The sequence below is a fragment of the Eretmochelys imbricata genome, chromosome 7 (genome assembly GCF_965152235.1).
Source record: "Eretmochelys imbricata isolate rEreImb1 chromosome 7, rEreImb1.hap1, whole genome shotgun sequence".
Lineage (NCBI taxonomy): Eukaryota > Metazoa > Chordata > Testudines > Cheloniidae > Eretmochelys > Eretmochelys imbricata.
In genome coordinates, this window is record NC_135578.1 from 24,147,486 (window position 1) to 24,167,677 (window position 20,192).

Consider the following 20,192-nt stretch of genomic DNA (forward strand, 5'->3'; position numbering starts at 1 on the left):
TGTCTGGGGGATGGAAGACTGATTATGTCATCCAGGCCCTCTCTAATTTATCTGAAATTGCCCTGTTCCACAGGGTGTTCCCGCTCCTTCCTCTACTTGATGCCACTGTCCCACACTAGCCCTTGGAACTTGGGAGGTGGGGGGAAGGAGAGAGATGAGCCTCTCTCACACTTTCAAGATACGCTGGTTATGCAAGACGTTTCCAAATGTGGATTTTCTCAGATCGAGGCTGCCCTGATGGGGCAGCACAGAGCAGTATTAGTAACAGGGACCCTGCCAACCACTTCAGAGTTGACACAGAAGAGTCCAGATGTCAAGTATATTGGGACTGGATTATTCAGCAACTCATTCTCAAGCCTCTTGTAAGAGTCTGAGCAAAAATCCATTGCAAGCCAGTAAGCAGAGGATTGAATTCCCATCACTATAGGCTCCAATATCAACCATCCCTATGTTCTCTACCAGGCTGCTTCTGTCTAAAGGCTGCACACAAAGGAAAAAGGTTAGTTGTGCAGTGAATAAATCCCTTTATTTTCTTTACAGCTGGTGGGCTGCTCAAGACACCATCAGCATTTCTAAAAGCCCTGATCGCCAAAGCATGCAGACACACTGGGGAACCTACAGACAAATACTGTTTCAACAATCCTCAGCCAAACCAGCAGCAAGAAGATTTCCCCATACTGCCTTGTAGCTAACAGGTAGTTCTTTCCAAAGAAGATAGTTTCTCTTCACTAGAGCTATCTGCTCCGGAATTGTCATGTGAAGGGTTACATAAATGGATTCCCATTTGCCCACATTACAGCTGTCCTCTTCTACCTCCCACCAACTACAAAGCTTGCTGGCAGTATTAGACTCAACCAGCTCACCTAGCCCAGCTACAGGGCAGATGCAGCTAGGGAAGGCAACAAAGAGGGTTAGGGTCTAATTGCAGCCATAAACAGAGGTGGAATTGTTTATTGGTCCTACAAGGTTTCAGGCAAAAGGGAGCAGGTTATTAAGTGTTCTGGGATTTAGATGTGTGTCTAACAAGCTAGAACTTGCAATGTTAGTTTCAGTTCAAACTGCATCAAGAATATTTAACAGTTTCAAACATGCCTAATACATGCAATGAGTTCAGAAACACCAATTCTCATTAAGAATCCAGATTTGGCACAAGTTGCTTAGCTCACTGGATTAGTCTTGAATTCGATGACTAACTCTTGGAAGATTTTACATTTTAAAATCCACTTGTCAGGGCAATGTCTAGAAATTAAGTGAGAATTCAATGAATATTTATATCCATAGAACAAAACTTTAAATAAAAAAAGTTGCAATTTAAGAACAGAGAAATTGTGAGCTAGCGCCACCTCGTGGGAAGTATCTGCGTTACCACTGTGCAAAGCTTTTCAGCAAAAAGTGCTATTTGGGTCAATGAACATTTCACACTGGTGTTGATGCTGATGTTTTTCAATTCACCAAATATTCTGAAGAGTTTCAGTTTCTATTTGATCTGAAACTCCTAGCAAACTAAAACAAACAGTTATCGGCACAGTTCTAATTTGCACCTCCATATTGTATATTTTCGGTCTGACCATACAGTCAGCTTTCCACAGATATCCTGTGAATTTCATGCCTGTGAAAGACGCTGGACTGACAACACAGGAGCTGGGTGGCTAGTGGAGACCAACCAGGTATAGCAAAAAGCAGGATAAGTTTCCTCCACTCTGCCCTGAATGCCCACCTCAACCCAACACAGACTCCAGGGATAAAATAGTTCAGTCTCCATGATGCAGTCAGTTCTTGGCCTCTCAAACACTGTTAAAGATAGGACTGATTATTAGTGGTTTGTCTGATGGGGACACTTGTCTATTTAGTTTCTGTTTAGGTCCTAATCATTTCACACAGAACAAGGACATCAACCAGTAACAAGTTTTGATCAATACTGACTTAGCCCACATTTAACCATCAGCCTCAAGATGAAGGGTCCTGAACCCCATTCTCAAGCCTCTGTGCCATTAGACACCCATTTTCCTCTCCTTTACCAGTAGGACTAGTGCACAGGGGCCCCAGTCAGATCAGCGCCCCTGGTGCCAAACACTGTGCACAAACAGTAAAACCATAGTGCCTCAAAGAGTTGTACCACGCTACTGTTGAACCACAGCAGTGTGTACATCATGTGCCCAGTGGCTTCCTGACAGCCTTCCTCCAGAAGAACGAACTACTTGTACCTGGACTAGAAATGAGAGCCCTGAGCTAAAGTGGAGGTGGTACGCGTGCACGCATTGGTACATTATCGCAGTTCAGAGAGGCTCCCTCTGAAAAGAATCTGAATGGACAGGAATGCTGGCGCACTCTTGGAAATAAGGAGGTGGGAAGTGAGCTGAGAACGTAGATCCAAATCACTCATTCTAGAGAAACAAGCCACAATTTCGACCTCTCGCCTAGGCCAAGCTGTCTGCTCAAGTGATGCTGTTCATAGCTTAGGACTCACGTGTAGTGAAGCTTGGTGTGTCTGACACACAGGAAAGAGCAAAAGAAACTTGAATCAATACAGTTAAGTTTCATCGCAGAGCACAAGGCTACCACTCTCCTTACATGTACTGCCCAATTGGATGGCAGCTCTATCACTTTCGCTCCTGATCTTTGTGGCTGTTTAAATGCTGATGCTTGCTGGGTAGCAGCAGATCAGATGAACTTGTTTCTGAAAGCAAAATTTTAGTCCAAGGTTGCCCCTTGACTCAGGGCACAGAGAAATAAAATACTAAGCAACCCCTTGGGTGAAGCCAGCTAATCTGTGCCCATCAAAAAGGTGCCGGTGAGTAACAGTTCTGTTTGTAGGCACTGTAAAGAGGCGCAAGGAAGAGCTGTATTAAGGAAGAGTGAAAATTAGAGACATTCATCTTTCTGTTCTAGCCTGGTGCCACAGAACGAGAGACCAGTGTCAAAGGTGTCTCTGCAGGCTATGGCAGTGACTGAACAGCAAACACAGAGTGCAATCCCACAGCGAAGGGAAGCAAAACATTTTTTTCCATTTTCCTTCAAGGGAAGAAGGAACTTTGGAGCATTTATAGAAACTGACAAGAGGCCCAAATATCAAAAGGCTTTGCAAGATTCCTTCTACATGGCCCTCCTCAATGCACCCCAATCCAGACCAACAGCGTCCCTGTTGGTCTTCAGCCACCTGCGTGTTATACTGGTCTGCAAAGGTGAAAGGCAAGAGCAATGACTCCAGGCATCACTTAACTCAGCATACCCTATCACAGCCCAGCTACTATAGTTGCATTTTTGCCAGTGCTAATGCTGGTCTAGTGTGTCACCAACTTGGAGAGGTTCATGAAAGAACTTCCACCCCACACCTAGCCAACAGTGGCACTTTGCCATAAACACCCATGAGAGCCAACTCCATTTAAATTATATTTATTTGGCTCGGTTAGTTTTAACAGTTAAGACAAATGTTTGTACAGCGCTTACAGCAAGGTCCATCTTGCCACTGCCACACAGGAGATTCAGACACAGATCCACCCCTTGGGAGCACCATCCCAGCCCAAGACGTCTCCACTTCCATTCTGCAGGAGGCACAGCCTAGAAACGGAGCCAGTACATGGCGCTGCGGATCCGGTTGTAGTCTGGGAGCTGTTCGATGGGACCTGAGTAGGCAGAGGAGAATTAGTCACTTAGAATAAAGTGAAGAGATCCACCGTCAGCTTCTCAATTCTACTGCTCTCTGATCCAATGATACCACCACACAGACTCAAATCCTTACATTAAAACCTCAGTCCAACAGTAGGAAGAAACAAGTCTATAAAGACAGTTTAACTGGACAGTGGTTTTTAACACTATTTCCCATTAGTCTTGAAAACCCCTTTTCTTATAGCTCCCCTTTGAAGATTCAAACTTAATCTTGGAGATCACTGTGCGGAGGAGGGGAATCCACCAGGCCCTTAAGGGAGGGAAGATGCTTGGGCAAGTTTTCCAAGGGGAACATCTCCTTGGCCGACAGACAGACATGGCAGAGTAGCACTGCAAGGAGTCCAGCCCATTGATTTTTACATTGACTGATGTCACCACAGAGTAAGGAGATGACATTTGGCGGGCACTATTGCGGACCCCACTCAGATTGAAACTCCATTGTTAATCACATCTCTGTAGCCTGTAACAGAGTGGGAGGCTAGCCAGCAGCCCAAAGCCATTGTCTTAGGAGCTGTACCTAACTAGATTTTCAAAACATACTCTGATGAACATGCTTCAGCATATCGATGCACAAAGGCAGGGGAGACAGTAGTGAAGTTACCAGAAGGGTAAATTAGAGGGAGAAAAGCCAGAACTACAAAATTACTTTATACAGAAAACTGCCAGAGATCCACCAAGCAGACACCTTGCTCTCCATTATAAACAAAGACTCAACAATGTTGGTTGCTTTTCAACCTGTGTGTATAACCAGGTCACTTACCTACTGCTGCAACTGCTGGGCATTTGTCATAGATGTATTTGCTGCAGACCTCCTGTACCATCCTGGCATCCACAGCCTAACAGGAAATGACAAGAACAGGCAACAAATCATGTTTCTGATAGACACACATTTACACAAACTAAACGCCACTCACTCAACTACCACACAATCAGACTGCCAAAGACCAAGAGATTTGACCCTTTCTGCTTATCTGTTCAATATGATGCTGCTTTGAAGTTATTTAGCTACTTGTCTGCCAGGACAGCTTACAGTCTCCATGAGAAATTCCTCTTAGCAGGATATGGAAACCCATTCCGGTCTATGTAACTAAAGTCCCTCAAGTTATGTATCAGATGTAGTGCTCCACAAGTGCCAGAGATTGCACACACACAGGGCCAGGCAACGAAGCTCCTTGTTATATGGCTCTTGCAAGACTGCACCCACTATGTATCTTACAGAGGGAGCTTGGGGATAAGTATTAAAAATGAGGGAGTCTGACAAATCAACTTAGAAGTGAAGATTAAGAGTTCAACAAGAGCCATACTTGACCAGAAGGAAGAGTCAGCACAAGGGGAGCCTTTAGGGAAGATCCCCTGAAATACCTGTTAAAGAACACTTCCCTCTCAATATTACTCTAATGCTGCAATAGCAAAGCCAAATGGATAAGCAAAGGAGAACTTTATGAACCAGCTTTCTGCTCATGAGTAAAATATTCTGGGTGGAATCTCTCAAACCATTTCTAGTTCAGGCTTCTGGTTAGAGAAGGTTTAACTGGCATATACTCACAAACCTTTCCGGCTGAAACCGTACCCTGGCCATCTCCTCAGAGGTGGATTCACTCAAATGAGGCACATCACTAATGCTATAGGCACGCAAGTCACTTAACATGGTTATATGTTGTACTACTAACCTACAAGGGACGAACCAGCATCTAGACCTAGGGTGCAGGAAGGTGGTGTGACAACACAGAACACAAGTATAGCCTTATTTTGGCAATTCCACGATACATATATTTCAGTTGTTTAACACTGACCCTGCCTCTGACTTGCCAGGATAAACAGTCTAACTAAACAGGTAAGTGCCTTAGATGCCCAGTTTCTCAGCAGCAAGTTTTATGCCCAGTAACAAACACCTGGAGTAAGGTTAATTGGGCTCCCGTAACAACTGATACGTACAGCAATTCTGGCATCCCACTCAGCTAAAGATATACGGCGTCCATAGTTCAAAAGATGACTCCCAATATTTTCACATAAAGGTGTGGTACCTGGGAAAGATGTAGAGATTCGTTAGGAAAGACCTCACGTTTTGAGCAAGACAGTCAAAGGCCTTCCAACACATCACAGCTAACGTTATGTTTATGTCCCAGAAGTCATGGAATCTGTGACTTCCAGAGACCTCTGACACATTCTCTGCTTCAGCCCCAGTGCTGCAGGACTCTGGAGCTGGCAGCCAGCGGGGCCCTGGCCAGGATTCTGGCGACAGCAGCAATAGGGGGCTCCCTGCAAGGTTGCAGTGACAGACTCCTGAGGAGGCCCTTTCTCAGGGTTCCAATGACAGGCGACAGCCTCGCATGGGGGATGCCTTGGGCGAGTGGCTGGGGGTGCCCCATTTTCTCTTTGGGAAATATGGTCACCCTGTAGCTCCCAGCTGCCATGGGTGGAGGGAAACCCCCCCCTGCAGTTTCCAGCTGCTGCCAGCAGCATGGGGAACCCCACAGCTGAGAGCCACCACGGTGGCAGGGGAAACCATGGAGCCAAAGCAGCAAAAGTCAGACAGGTCACAGCTTCTGTGAATTTTTGTTTATTGCCCATGACCTGTCCATGACTTTTAGTAAAAGTAACCATGACAAAATCCTAGCCTTAGTCATAGCATGACCACCAGTTTGGAAAAAAGTATGCAAGCAGCCCATACCATTAGCCAGCTTCCAATAACCCAACCCACATGCTCCTTTAGTAGGCCATCCCAGGCAGCTCCAGTGGGGAACAGAGAAATGCATTATGACTTCCACCTCTGGAGACCATGGTTCACACCTAACTTGGGTCATAACTGAAACCAGCTTGATGGTCTCAACCTTGCCCTTGGTCGGCATCACAAGGGTGGTGCCTAATTTGTTTTGGCACTGCCACCTTTGCTCAGGAGAGACCCATGGATTCAGGATAGCATGGAGCGTTACAGACTAGGATTCAGAATTAACAAAGCTGGGGTGGTAACCTAGGACAGAAACAGAGGATACGCCAGGTCAGGGCTGAGGAGCAACCTTGCACACTGCTTGCCAGTAGCACCTTGCTTCTAGCCAGAGCTCCTCCTTTCCAGGAAGGCCAGAACTTGGAGCTGTTAAAAAATGCAAAGCAGCTGTTCCTTAGATTAGAACATACCATCCAGCTGAGCCACCAGGGCATTCCGTAGGATGTTCTTGGCTCTCTTCACCTCCCCATCTGTTGCACTGGTGCACAGACGCATCCTGAACAGGAATCAGAAGGAATAAGGGGCTCTCAAAGACATTCCACTAGTACAAGATGAGAAGCGATTACCTCCACCCACATTTATTTTGAACACTGCCCCTCGATTTTCAACCTCTTATACAAACTGAATACTAGGTCTTCAACCCTCTTGCTACTAACTAATACACCAAGAACTAACCTTCCCCATGTATTGTTCAGAGTGGCTAAGAACTCAACAACGAGTAGCACAGAAAACTGACAGCTGACTGAAGCAAGCTCAATGCAAGTCTAGTCAGAGCATACATGGGGGGAAATGACAAATACCTTACCCGAGCAGTCACAATTGGGAGCACCTCAATGGCAGGTGTGTCACTCCAACTTGGCAGCAACAAGAAAGCAAAGGGACCAGGGCATGCTGCCAGCTGTTAGTCCTGTTATAAACTTCAATCACTCACAATCTCTGCTGCTAGGGTTGTTAAGGGTCGCAAAATGGGAGTCAGTCACTGACCACTGTCAAGGGATTCCAATTCCTGAGGGTTCTGTGCAGTTTGGTAGGTTTCCTACAAGTCTTACATCCCTTTCTCCCACCCAGTGTATTTAGATAGCAACCTCTCGGGGGCAAGGACTGTTTCCTGCTCTATGAGTACAGTTCCTAGCACAGGGGGCTTCTCCAATTCTGGTTGTAGCCTCTAGGCACTGCTGGAACACACATCATAAACTCTAAGAAAGACTAAACAATGTAAAGTGCCTTTAATCCTGGCAATGAATGGTCTCCAGCACCAAGGCATTTACCAGTCAGTCAACAGGACTCAGACTGTGCATTATGTATCACCAGGTCACCTTTCTTAAGTGTAACATGATGGACAGACTGTGCCTTTCACATGCTCTGGGAAAGGCAACCTTGTTTGGGGATAAGAGGCCCCAACACTAGAACAACCTCTAATGCACCAAAACAAACAGGGACCACAGCCATCATTCAGGGAGGTCAGGGGGATAAAACTAGAACAATGGGGTGAGATTAAGACAAAGGAAGATTCAGGCGGGATATGAGGAGTCATTTCTCTTACAGCCTGAAGAGTTTCTTCTCAAGGTAAGTTGTGGAAGCCGCACAAGAAAGGATTAACATGAGATAAAACTCTAGAAAGCACAGGACTCTTCTTGACAGTACGTGGGCTTGAACTTTGTAGGATACAATAAGTTCTCTGCTAGATCTAGTCTCCATAATAGGGACTGATTACATGCAGCAAATCACTCACCACTCTCCCTGAGCAAAATGCAGTGTATCTTCTATGTTCAGAGCATCAGAAACAAAATGGAGTCCAAAGAGGCCTGTGTCAGAGTAGCAAGTGTTGAAGGTCTGGAAACTTTGACAGAGTTTATTCTCTACTGCAATTGTAGCCAGCCTGCTGGATTGATTCTGCACATAAGTAAACACCCTCAGTGATTCAAATGCTCACCTTTCCTTTGACAGTTCAAATGCCTCCCCCTGAGTGGTTATAGGGTCAGAAGAGCAAATAAGGTAGAGAGCTCAGGGGGGCACTCCAGGCTCTACCCTACAGAGATGACAAGCTTTCATGGTAGAAAGTAGAGTGTACAGCCTGCTGAAGGCTTTTACATCTCACTAAACTTCCTCCTTTCCCAGCACTGCACTCTGAAGGTGGTACTTGGTACCATTCCAGAAGGGTACCACAAGAAAAGTGGGGGGATATAGGGAGTAGGTGGCCTGAAATTAGAGTGGACTATACTACAGGCATGCCCTGCCAGAGGGAGTCTCTATACAGAGATAAGAGAGGTGTACATTGGGTTTTAAACAGGTCCTCACCACACTGCAGTTGTAAGATGTGCCTGTGTCTTAGGGATACACATTACCCTGCCCTGCTTAAATACTATCACCACTAAATGAACATTTCATTGTTGCATCACAGGACAAGTTTACGGAAAGGATACTCAGGGGTGTGAGCACCTTGCAGGGAATTGTCCTACTCAGTCCTATTCTATATCTGCTGAGGATCTGCTGTGCAGCAATCCTCTCCGAGAAAGCTGCATATAGCTCTCCAGAGACAGCTAGCAGGACCTCCTTGCCACACCCCATCCAGCCCAAGAGGTGTCCCAGATCAGCCCTGGTCAGCATTTCTATCCTGCCTTCTGGATTCACAAACTCCATTTCATGGGAACATTTCAGAATTCAGTATTATACATAACAGCTTCCCGCTCAAGGAGATCATAATGTTAAGTTACTACAGCTGACTCAACGCAATGCTCCCAAGTTTCTTACCTTACCACCACCAAAGGTGCGGTCATAGCGTCCTATGATCAAGTTAGCTACAAGAAGGGGAATATTGTCTGGATTGGACCATCCTGGGCCCTCCACTGCAATAGCAACATGAGCCAAGGGTAAGGCGTCATCTCTGACACGGATCTGAAAAACATCAAGGGGCATGGCAAGAGCAGAGTGAGCATTGTGGCCTTCTCTCCAGGGTCTTATACAAAGCATGGGTTGATAAATTAGGGGATTTGGTGCGGTCATGGGCAAAATCAGCTAGCCTTTCACCTTTAAGTTCTTGTATGTAATGTGCCATTCACATCACCAGATGCATCTGGTTTCTAGACTCCATTAGGTCATAGATGAAAGTACTAGCCTCAATAAGTTCCTAGGGGATTTTGATCACATCTACAACCAAAACATTTCTGCAAGACTGGCAGAGCTCGGTAGGGGTCTCAAGACTAGAACAGCGGGGCCTGCTGTTGGTCAGGACTGAGGTGCCATCTACTCACATAAAGAAAACATACAAGTTTACACAGAGATTTCATCCCCTGAGTGACCAGGGGATAATGTCACAAAGGTATGCTTTGTACTCAAAGCAATCTGCTGTTGCTGAGAAGAATTTACCTCACTCCCAGTGAAACGGCAGGGTGGGGGGATGGGCACCGCATCCTCCTTGTATTCAAAGGGAACTCCACTCAAGTGCTGCCTAGCAAGGTCTACCAATTCTGTGTGGGAAACACCTGGAAAGGGGAACAGAAGGTACAAGAAATCAGTACAGCTGCTTGAGCCTCTGAAATGCAAGGAAGAAAAAAAAATATGTTCCATATGACAGAAAAAAGCCTGAGAGAGACCGCTTTGGAGTCTAAACATCAGTTTTAAAATATCAAGACTTCCTAGAGCATTGTTTCTCAAACACGGCCACCATGGCTGCCTTTTCTTGTGGCCACAGCCTCCTTGGTGGTGATGGGGGGCGGGGGAGGTGAAACCGCAGCTCCTCACCTGGGGCTGCCAGTAGTGATTGGGCCCTGCCCCACTCTGAAACCAGAAATGCCAGAGGAACAGGCAGCTGGTGTGAGTTCCCCACATATCCTGGGAGTAGTGGGGCTCAGGCTTCAGCCCTGGGGTGGCGAGCTCTGGTCATGGGCTCTACCCACGTGGCAGTGGGCTCTATTCCCAGGCTCACCACTCCCCCGTTGCCCTGGTCCCCACTGCCTCCTCCAGCCCTGGGCTCCGGCTGCATGGCAGCGGGCTCCATCCCCCAGGCTCTGGCCAAATGGCTCCGGGATCTGGCCCCAGCTGGGCGGTGGGTGCTGGCCTCCGGCTCACCACCCCGTGCCCGTCGCCCTGGGCCCCGCTGCCTTCTCCATCCATGGGCTCCAGCAGCAGGCTCATCCTATCTCCATCATCCCTGGCCCCCATTGCACCCTCCAACCCCAGACTTCAGCTGCACAGCAGCAGTCTCTGGTCCTCGGCCCCAGGTGCTGGCCCCCCACTGCTTCCTTACCTACCTCCCCAGAGAGGGCTTAATTTAGCCCCAGTAAGATGGGAGCTGAATAAATCTGCCATGAAAAGTGATATTTGTATGTTAGTTAATATCACTTTTCACTGCCTGCCACCCAGCTAACAAATCTTAAAAAAAACAACGGAAGACAAGAACACGCAAAGCAGCAAGAGTTGGTGGCTGCACTCTGAGGCCACCAAAAATTTTGTTGAGAGAACCCCGCTCCTAGAGTCCCAGAAAACTAGCACTTACCTCCAGCAGCTGCGAGGACCATGCGAGGGGCCTTGTAGTGAGTGTCAATGTAGGCGGCTAGATCTGCACGAGTCAGACGCCTAAAGAGCATACACAACATTTTAATATCCCAACAATCCAAGTATGGAGGAGATAGGTTGAGCTGTGAGGGCTGGGTGGTCAGGGAAGGCAGGTACTCAATACAACGGAAGAGACAACACTCCCTTGGTTACAGTAAGAACATCTCCTGGGAATTGGTCATCTAGCCCTCCCCTGTGCTGTACCCTGGAGACCACAATGCTTAGGGAATTGGGACTAGGATACTGAACCTTTCACTTCTATGTCTCCAGTTCAAATCCAGCCTATATCATTTGTGACCAGAAATCATTACTTTCCGATGGTTGTTTAGTAGCCTATGTGAAGTGACGTGATCTCTATCTACTTGCTAATGGGTAAGTGTCCATGGTCAAGGCCACCACCATAATAGCACTCCTGGCTGGTGATCTCAGAGGCACCACAGACTAGATACAGGAGAGGGCTGCGCTCTTGGCCTAAACAGTCGATCCCCCCTAGTTAGGGCTGAGGCACAATGGTGGGGAATATGTGAGAGAAGCTTGTGTAGCACTGCTCGCCCTAGGATCAGGCCTAGTACAACAGGACTTCAAACTCCAAAATTGATAATACAGTATCCATCACCAGTAGTGGGAAGCACAGAGTCAAGGCAAAAATTGTAAGTCTATGGTGAACAGATCAGCCACGTGTATAGCACTACCTGCTGCGTGCAAATGGGTAGGGTTGGCTTGCCTTCCTTGTGCAAATACTTTTGTTGCTGATGTGCTTTACTAGCAAAGACCTTTCCACCCTCACTGCACACAGTTGCATGTAGTTGTGGTTATGCAGCTCCCTTTTTATCAAGTTCAGTGATCCATAACAGGAACTGTGTGCTCCCAAGCATTGTGTGTTAGCGGAAGGAGGACTGTCCTTGGGTGTATATCATACTCCAGACCTAAAAGAGTGGATTTGCTGCTCACTTGATGTTCTCAGTGGTTCCCTCGACAGTGCGGCTCAGGGCAGTGCCTTGGAAAGCAGTCGCATGAAGATAGTCAAAGACTACATCTGTCAAGTTGCTGTCAATTTCCTGCAGCTCCTGAAGGATGGTACTCCGTTCCTTCTCGATCTGAGAATCCTCTAGGCTGCAGTTCTGCACAATGTCAGCCAGAATCTCGACAGCTATAATACACACACACAATTTCAGCAATTTCTTTACCTGGCCACTACAGACTGCAGCAAGAAACTGAAGACAGGTCATAATCTGGAGAAGGAATGGGTATGAACTGAAATAAACACTCTACCAAGACTCAGCAAAAAAGGGGGAATGTAGGAGACCATGATGGGATAGGGTATGTGGGGCAAAATGGGCTAACATACTAGCTGTTCAACTAGGTTCAAGTCTCCATCGGGTCACAAAACAGATAAAATTGAATGGTTTCAATATGTAGAAATTTCAACATTAAAAATCATTTCTCATCTTGGCATAACAACATTTTGCTTTTCAGAGGCATTATAAGACTGGTACAGGAATTACATAGCAGTTCAGGGGTTCCGTACGCTGGCAATGCAGTGTGGGTGCCTAAAACTGGAAGAGATGAGGCTGCATGTCAGGAGTCAAATGTGTAGGACACTTGCAAAAAACTTGCTATGTCTATGGTTTGTCATAGCTAGTCCTGTAGGTCCTTGCTCTTGTGGGAAAATACTACTTCCCAAAAGACACATGAAATCTGCATATGGCAGCAAGGAGCTGCACTGAAAACAGAACCCACAGGAGCTCCATTGAGCATTTCTGACCGTTAATAACTGAGTTAACGCTACCCATCTTCCCGAACCTCACAGTACGGCAAAGGATGATCAAAGTCACTCTCTCACCCAGCAACATTATTAAAGGCTATATACAGAACAGTAGTATGGTAGGCCGCAAAGGCTTATTTTAGAAGAATATGAAGCTGAAGGCTTGAGCACCATTCCATGACTATATGCTCATCAATTAACTATTCAGGACCTGCAAATGCTCAGATTCCCTGGGTACTAAGTGAATCATAGCCTTGGAGTCCCTGCTTTATCCCACTGGCACATAACAACAAGAGACATTAAAAACAAACAAACCAAAACTAATATTTCTCTGCCCTCAAGCTCTTGATCAGAGACTTAATAGACCAATGGTCACACTACCTTTGGGCAGGTCTTTGGACAGGGCTTTCATGAAGTAGGCAGTCTGCTCCCGGGAGGTATAACAGTTGAGGTGAGCACCCATACTCTCCACTTCCTTTTCAAAAGTGGCACAAGGACGTTTCTTTGTGCCCTAAAAGAAACAAACGTAGCTAGAAATTGGTTAGGTTTTTCCCTGACAACTAAAGAACTAAATTAATGACACAGATCTTCACAGAACTCAGGGTGCCATTTTAGAAGTAGCTATGTTTCATTCCCATCAGATGCCAATAGGTACTTACTAATGAGGACAAATGTAATTTTCAGAATGCCCTAAAATGCTTGTCACCATGACGTGAGGCTGATCTCCCAGTGAAAGCTACCATAGTATGGCTACTATTCAGCAGGAAGGCCTGCTTGCACTAAAAAAGTGCTGCTCAGCAGGTGGCTGCATTATTAAAAGGCTAGAGACACTCAGCCATAAGGAAAGTTATTTACAGCACTGTTTATTTAATGTGGGCTAAATACTAATACAAGTTTTCTACACTGGTTTCTCCAGTAAATGAGTTACCCCAACATTAGCAGGTTTCAGAGTAACAGCCATGTTAGTCTGTATTCGCAAAAAGAAAAGGAGTACTCGTGGCACCTTAGAGACTAAGCAATTTGAGCACAAGCTTTCGTGAGCTACAAAATCTGATGAAGTGAGCTGTTGAACATAAACTTTCGTGAGCTACAGCTCACTTCATCGGATTTTGTAGCTCACGAAAGCTTATGCTCAAATAAATTGCTTAGTCTCTAAGGTGCCACAAGTACTCCTTTTCTTTTCCCCAATATTAGCAGTAAGTCTCCAACTTGTCATATATCCAAATTGTGAGCAACTTCCTTTACCACAAACTACACGAGTAGCAAAGCAAGAGTGCTTCATTTTTAGTAATTTTCATATATTTACACACACAATTCCATATAAATAAAAATAAAATTACTGATGTTAAGTTTAAATAAATTAGGGTTCTGTTTTTTTTTAAAAAGTGGGCTAAATTTGCATTGTTTAAAATACTTAACTGCATAGAAAAATTGTTCTGGAAGTTCAGGAGTTAGTCACAAGGACCTCTGCACACCCTTCTTGTATGCAGCACACTGCCATTGATTTTCATGCCACTGACTGGTAAATTTGCTGTTCAGAGCCAGTTAATATTATCCCATGACTAGCATGGGAAACACTAGAGAGAGTTAGGCACGTAAATCCCCTGGGCAGTGGCAAGAGTAGAGTCCCCTGAACACTGACTATGGGAGTCAGTACAAAGATTCAGTGCACATTCACAGATAAAATGCCTTTTTAACAGAGAGGGCAGCTTGAACTTTTATTTTGCCCTCATAGGTACCTAAAAAAGCCCCTTATCATTTGTATTACAGTGGAATCCAGAGGTCCAGATCAGGATTGGGATCCCATTCTGCTAAGCAATATGACAAACAAGGACACTTCCTGCCCTGAAGAGCTTAAGCTCATTTTCCTTCTAACTTACACAAAAAGGTGTGTTCATGCTTTGGTGCCCACACATCTTAAGCAGTGGCAAGTGGAAGAAGTCCAATTTTCTAACATGTATTTGACCCACAGGAACCAGAACCACATATAAATTAAAGTCAGACAGAAAAGCTCAGAGCCCAGAGTGATAGTTCAATCGTAAGTAGCTGCATAGGGTCAATTCCCATGAAAAGTACCAGACCTAGCACATCATCTCACCTTGAATGCGAGATGTTCCACAAAGTATCCTGCTCCATTGTTCTTCTCACTTTCATAACGGCTACCTACCCCAATCCACACACCCACCTAACAGAAGATAGATGAGGTGAATAAATACAATTAGGAAATACAACTAGCAAAATATGCAAGTTTCCTGTCACTAAGTGTAACACCTGGAGTTTAAGACAACCCCACTGCTAGTACCAGGACATGCCCTTCAATGCTGGTGGCAGTGTAAGTATTTTTTTTTTTTTTAAATAATCTAGTCTATTTATACCATTTACCTTGCCACATAAGAGAATAATTTTCAGAATTTTATCAAAGATGTATTAAGCAATGAATGGCTGTCAGAGTTAAGCGTAAGTAAGTCTGAAAGCTACTTCCATGCAAACGCAGGTGGGAGATCTGGGCAGAGCATGAGAGCATCAATGGACTTTTGAGACATTTGTCGACTCATTCCAAAGCAAGTTGTGCCTTTTATTTAAGCTCCAGTTTGCCTAGAGCCACAGACAAGTAAACACAAATGGCTGAATCTCTGCTGCTAACCTTGGTTCCAACAAGGGCTTTGAAAGACTAGTACATTACCTGAACTAAGTTAACAGTAATCATGGGATGATTCCAAACCCATCTTAAACTTACTGTGCACGTAGGCTGGCCGGATTCCTCAGAAGCCACACGGAGGCCATTATCCAGAGAGGTAACTTGCGTCTCTGGAATGTTATGGAGTGCCTGGGCATAGGTAGCTGCACCTCGATTTCTCCCCAAACTCATCAACGCCGGCTAAAGAGAAAGCCACCATCAAACAGCAACTCACACTATAATACAGAGCTACCAACATATAGATTGCCAAGAGTCACATGACGGTGCAGACGTAATAAACTAATCCAGCAGAACACAGTTTCACTTGCTAAAGCTTTCCCACAGTAGGTTCCTAACCATTTATATATATGTTTTAAATTATAAGATCTGCCAGATTCTGAGATCTCTGGATACATGAGCATGGGGGTGGGGGTGGGGGGAGATCCTCACAGGTTGAAGGGAAAAGGATAAGAGCAATCAAGTGGGCTCAAGGCAAACCCCAGAAGCAGGAGTTTGGAAGTGGTCCCATTGTTAGGCATTCTTAACATACATTGAGATCTTTTGCAGGGCTTTAACCTCATCCCAAAATCATAATCTACACCATGGGTCTCCAGAGACTGATATCTGTACCTCTCTACTTTTCTTTCCTATGCTAAGATTTGGGACAGATAAGCAATGAGAGTTTATGTTGTCCTTCAGGTTTGTATATCCCCATTTATCAAACACTCATCTCACAAAGTATATATCTTGGTAGATCTGTACCAAGTGTACAGTGTACATACATCCTCTCCATTGTAGGGATAACACAATGAAAGCGATACATTATAAGCAGCCACTGTAAAGAATCAGGATTTATGTATTTACAATATATGTAGCAGATTAAAATCAACTATGTCACTTCAGATTCAAAGCCCTTACCCGTTCTTTCAGCTTCAGCATAGAGCAACACCACTTATTATTGAGGTTAAGATTTTGTCTCAGTTATTTTTAGTAAAATTCAAGGACAGGTCACAGGCAACAAATAAAAATTCACAGACTCCCATGACTTGTCCCTGACTTTTATTAAAGATGATGGAGACAAAATGGGGCTGATGGCAGAGGGAGGACCGAAGTGTGTATGGCGAGGGTAAGAGGAGATGAGATCCCAAGCACCACTGTGGAAGATGCGGGGGGTCCCCCAGCACAGCTTAAGGCTCAGGTCCACTTCCCCGCCCCCAGTTCTAACTGGCCATGAATCAGTAAGATAAACAAATTAAGACAGACTTAATCCACAAGCAACAACAAACATGGTAGAAATGGGTCTTCAGGAAGCTTTTGAATGTAGAAAGGGAAAAGGCCTTGCAGACCAGCTCATTTTTAGAGATGAGCATGGAAAAAGGCATGCAGATACTCATAGGAGAATCAGACAAAAAGAGAGTTAAGGGTGGTATCACCAGCAGAAGAGGCAATAGATGGGCAACACAAAATATGGGCCAATAAGAAGGGAAGGGTGAAGAATTATGCAGAGATCTGAAAACAAAGACAAGAAGTCCTTACTTGATATGGAGGAGAAGAAAGATTCAAAGGGTGAGAATTATTTTCTCCAATTTTTTTACATTTAATTTGTGTGACAAAGTGGAAATTTTATGTAATAGTTTTGTGAATCCTGTGTACCTCCGTTTCCCCTATATTTTGCATGGGTATGGGGTGGGGGAGGATGGACGACCATTTGGTCTCAGGGCAAGCTAGGCCCAGAAATACATTAGGAAATTACATCAGTATAACTACATTGCTCAGGGGTGTGGAAAATCCACACCCTTAAGTGACGCAGTTAAACCAACCTAACCCCCAGTGTAGACAGCGCTAATTCAACAGAATTCTCACGTTTACAAAGCTACTGCCTCTCAGGGAGGTGGATTAACTAATCTGACTGGAGAAGCCCTCCCTGTCAGCATAGGTAGTGTCTTCACTGAAGTACTATAGCAGCACAGCTGTGCTGTCAGAGACATAAGAGAATGTTGACAAGTGTCTGAGCTTGAAGGGGTCATTTAAAAGACTGACATGGCCAACCCCATATCAATGGCAAATCCAATCACCAGAACACTGACACCCAGCAACCAAGGACCCACAGGAAGATGGCTTTCCCCACTTCTCAGGAGGAAAGCAAAGCAAAATCCCACAGGTCGAGAACAAAGGACCGTGGGTGGGTTAAGAGTTGGCTGCTGGAAGGAGCAAGGGCTCTCACCTGAAAATGACCAGGGAGGTCAGATGGCTAAAGAGAGACAGCCTGAACATGAGGGTTCACAACAGCTTGGCTGGGCTCTGGACTAACCAGAATGGACTTGAACTATGCTTTAAACTTCAGTTCTCTATGCTAATTTAAGGACTTCCAGTGCTGTGCTCCAGTTCAGCAATAAACCTGAGTGTTTTGATAGTACTGTTTGAGCATCCCTGTAAATACCTGGGGAGGTGCATTAATTCCTGAAAAGCATAAAAGTCTCTATCAGGGGTTTCCCTCAGGTGGACTTGGTGAACAGAGCTCACAGTATGAAGTAGGAGCGCTGAAGCCACAGAGGTTCAGTCTAAAGAGGTGGCATAGCCTGCTCTGAAGGAAGAGCAAGACCTGTACATGGTCTACCACACTGAACAGGTTCCTCCTGGAGATTGCTCCAAAGCTGGGGCATAGCAGCACTGCTGTGGATCTGTGACAGTTTGTTCTGTGCATTTTGACAATATTTTCCATTGTCTGCTACATCGTTTTGTCTAGATAACTGGCTCTTACCCATGTGGATTCTGCACTCAGCAAAAGGGGAAAATTTTCAAAATAGGAAAACGTAACTGCAAAACTAAAGAGTTCGGCAGGGGGACTCAGGGCAGGTGTAGCACCTGAAGCTACTTTGAACTGATTTTTTAAAACTGATTGACATTATGCTGACACTGTCATGGTTGAATGATCGGACCTTTGCTGTGGTGGGCTCTAGGGGGTGGAACTTGCTCCCTGCTGAAATTCCCCTATTTAAAATAATCATAATACTGTCAGAATAAAGAGTTGTTGCTTTAACTATCCCTGCTACATCTGTATTACTATTTTCCTCTTTCATCCATTTTCCTCTCTCAACTACAATTTGTTAAGCTTTTAGGGGCTTGTCTTAATAGTTTTAAAATCATTTTATTCAATAGAACCCCAAATTGGATAGCAGGATTTCCTTTGATTATGAACCTCAAACAGAAGGTGCAGTACTCTGCTCCCCCACAGCATCAGAAACAGTACCCAGTTTTGACATACACTAAATGACTTTAGTCAGGAAACAAATGTCTACTTATAGATGCCAACTAGTTGTCTGGTTAAGACTAGCGTCTTAGCCAGAGACCTCCTACTACACAGGAGCAAAGCCTCCCTAATGTATACAGCATCCCAGCACAAACATGGGAACTGGGCGCGCTTCAACAAGCGGCTATACGAGCTTTTAAACTTCTTTGACGCTACCTGGATGTATAGGTGCTGGAAGTAGGGGTGCTGCAGCACCCTCCAGCCTGAAGAGGTTTCCATCATGTACAGGGTTTACAAGTTTGGTTCAATGGCTCTCAGCACCTGCACTGCACAAGCTGTTCCAGGGCCGCTGGCTGTATCCCTGCCGGGTGGGCAGGGGCCGCCAGCAGGGGACGTGTAGGATTCAGCCGCCCGCAGGTGCGGCGTTGGCGCTCTGGGTAAGACTGATCGAACAGCAAGAAGCAACGGGAGCAGCCGCGCTCCTTAGCCAGCTCCGAAGCGAAGCCCGCAGGCTGGCTAGGTCCGGCCGCGGGTGTACCGGGGCTCTCGGCAGTAGGGGAAGCGGAATCCGACCGGGCGGAGTTTGGAGCAGTGCCCGAAGGAAGGGCAACACGCCCCCCGCGACAGCAGCGCCCTATCCCTCCCCCAACGGGCACGGCTCCTCCGGCCAGCCCCGCGCACTCCGCTCCGGGGTAAGGTCACTGCGAACAGGGACCCTGCCGAGGAACGGCCCCCGCACCGCATTCCCCTTCCCTTAGCCCAGCCGCAGCGGGGGGGGGGGGGGGGGGCAGACAGAGCCAGGCCTGGGCCACTGCCGGTCCCCAGGGCCTCGCCGTCCTTGTGACCTTCCCGGCGGCCAAGGCGGCTGGGCCTGCCCCGGCCCCATCCGCATCCCCTCCCCCAGGCCCCGGCGGGGCAGAGGCGCGCGGCCACTCACCGAGGAGCGGGGGCCCCGCAGAAGGGTTCGGCCCCCGGCACAGCCGGCCCGACACACCGAGGAGGCCGCCATCTTATCCCCTCACCCCCACCGAGGCCGAACTGACCCCGAGCGGAGAGAAAAAGACGCATGCGCAGGAAGACGAGCCCTAAAAGCACAGGAGCGCACGCGCAAGTAGGCAAATTGCCGGGCGATACGCATGCGCAGGGAGACACGCTCGCATGGGCGGAGACTGGGACAGCTGTCTAAAGCAGAAAGGCGCATGCACAGAAATGGGTCTAGCGAGGCTGAGACCGTGTTGCGCCCTCTGTTGGTTGGAGGCCGATGCCGATGACAAACTGTTCTCAGCCGGCGGGGCGGGTCCTTCCTTACACGGGCAAATAAGGGCGCAGGGAGGGATCGCACTGGGCACGCGGCCCAGCCCCTTCGGGGCACCAGAATGCTGCAGCCCATGAGCCCCTGTCCGGTTGGACGAGCCCCACCCTCCCAAGGGGGCGTGGATACCTACAGCCTGGGGCAGATAAGCCCTTGCCCTTGCTCATGCAGCCCCGTAGGAACTGGGCAGGGGCAAGGCTAGTCTCCTGCTAAGCCTTGGGCTCCCCTGGCCAGGCTTCCAGC

At 46.7% G+C, this 20,192-nt stretch overlaps 1 protein-coding gene across 1 annotated transcript; it reads right to left on the bottom strand.

Moving 5' to 3' along the window:
- Nucleotides 1-3,377: 3,377 nt before the first annotated feature.
- On the bottom strand, nt 3,378-19,714 carry UQCRC1 (ubiquinol-cytochrome c reductase core protein 1). The gene is made up of 13 exons (XM_077821197.1): nt 19,575-19,714; nt 15,448-15,588; nt 14,809-14,895; nt 13,092-13,221; nt 11,897-12,095; nt 10,887-10,966; nt 9,758-9,873; nt 9,143-9,286; nt 8,124-8,284; nt 6,802-6,887; nt 5,602-5,690; nt 4,427-4,502; nt 3,378-3,623 (listed from the first exon to the last, which is right to left on the bottom strand). The coding sequence occupies exons 1-13, from the start codon at nt 19,644-19,646 to the stop codon at nt 3,559-3,561; spliced, it is 1,446 nt and encodes a 481-aa protein (XP_077677323.1). The 5' UTR covers nt 19,647-19,714; the 3' UTR covers nt 3,378-3,558.
- Nucleotides 19,715-20,192: the final 478 nt, after the last annotated feature.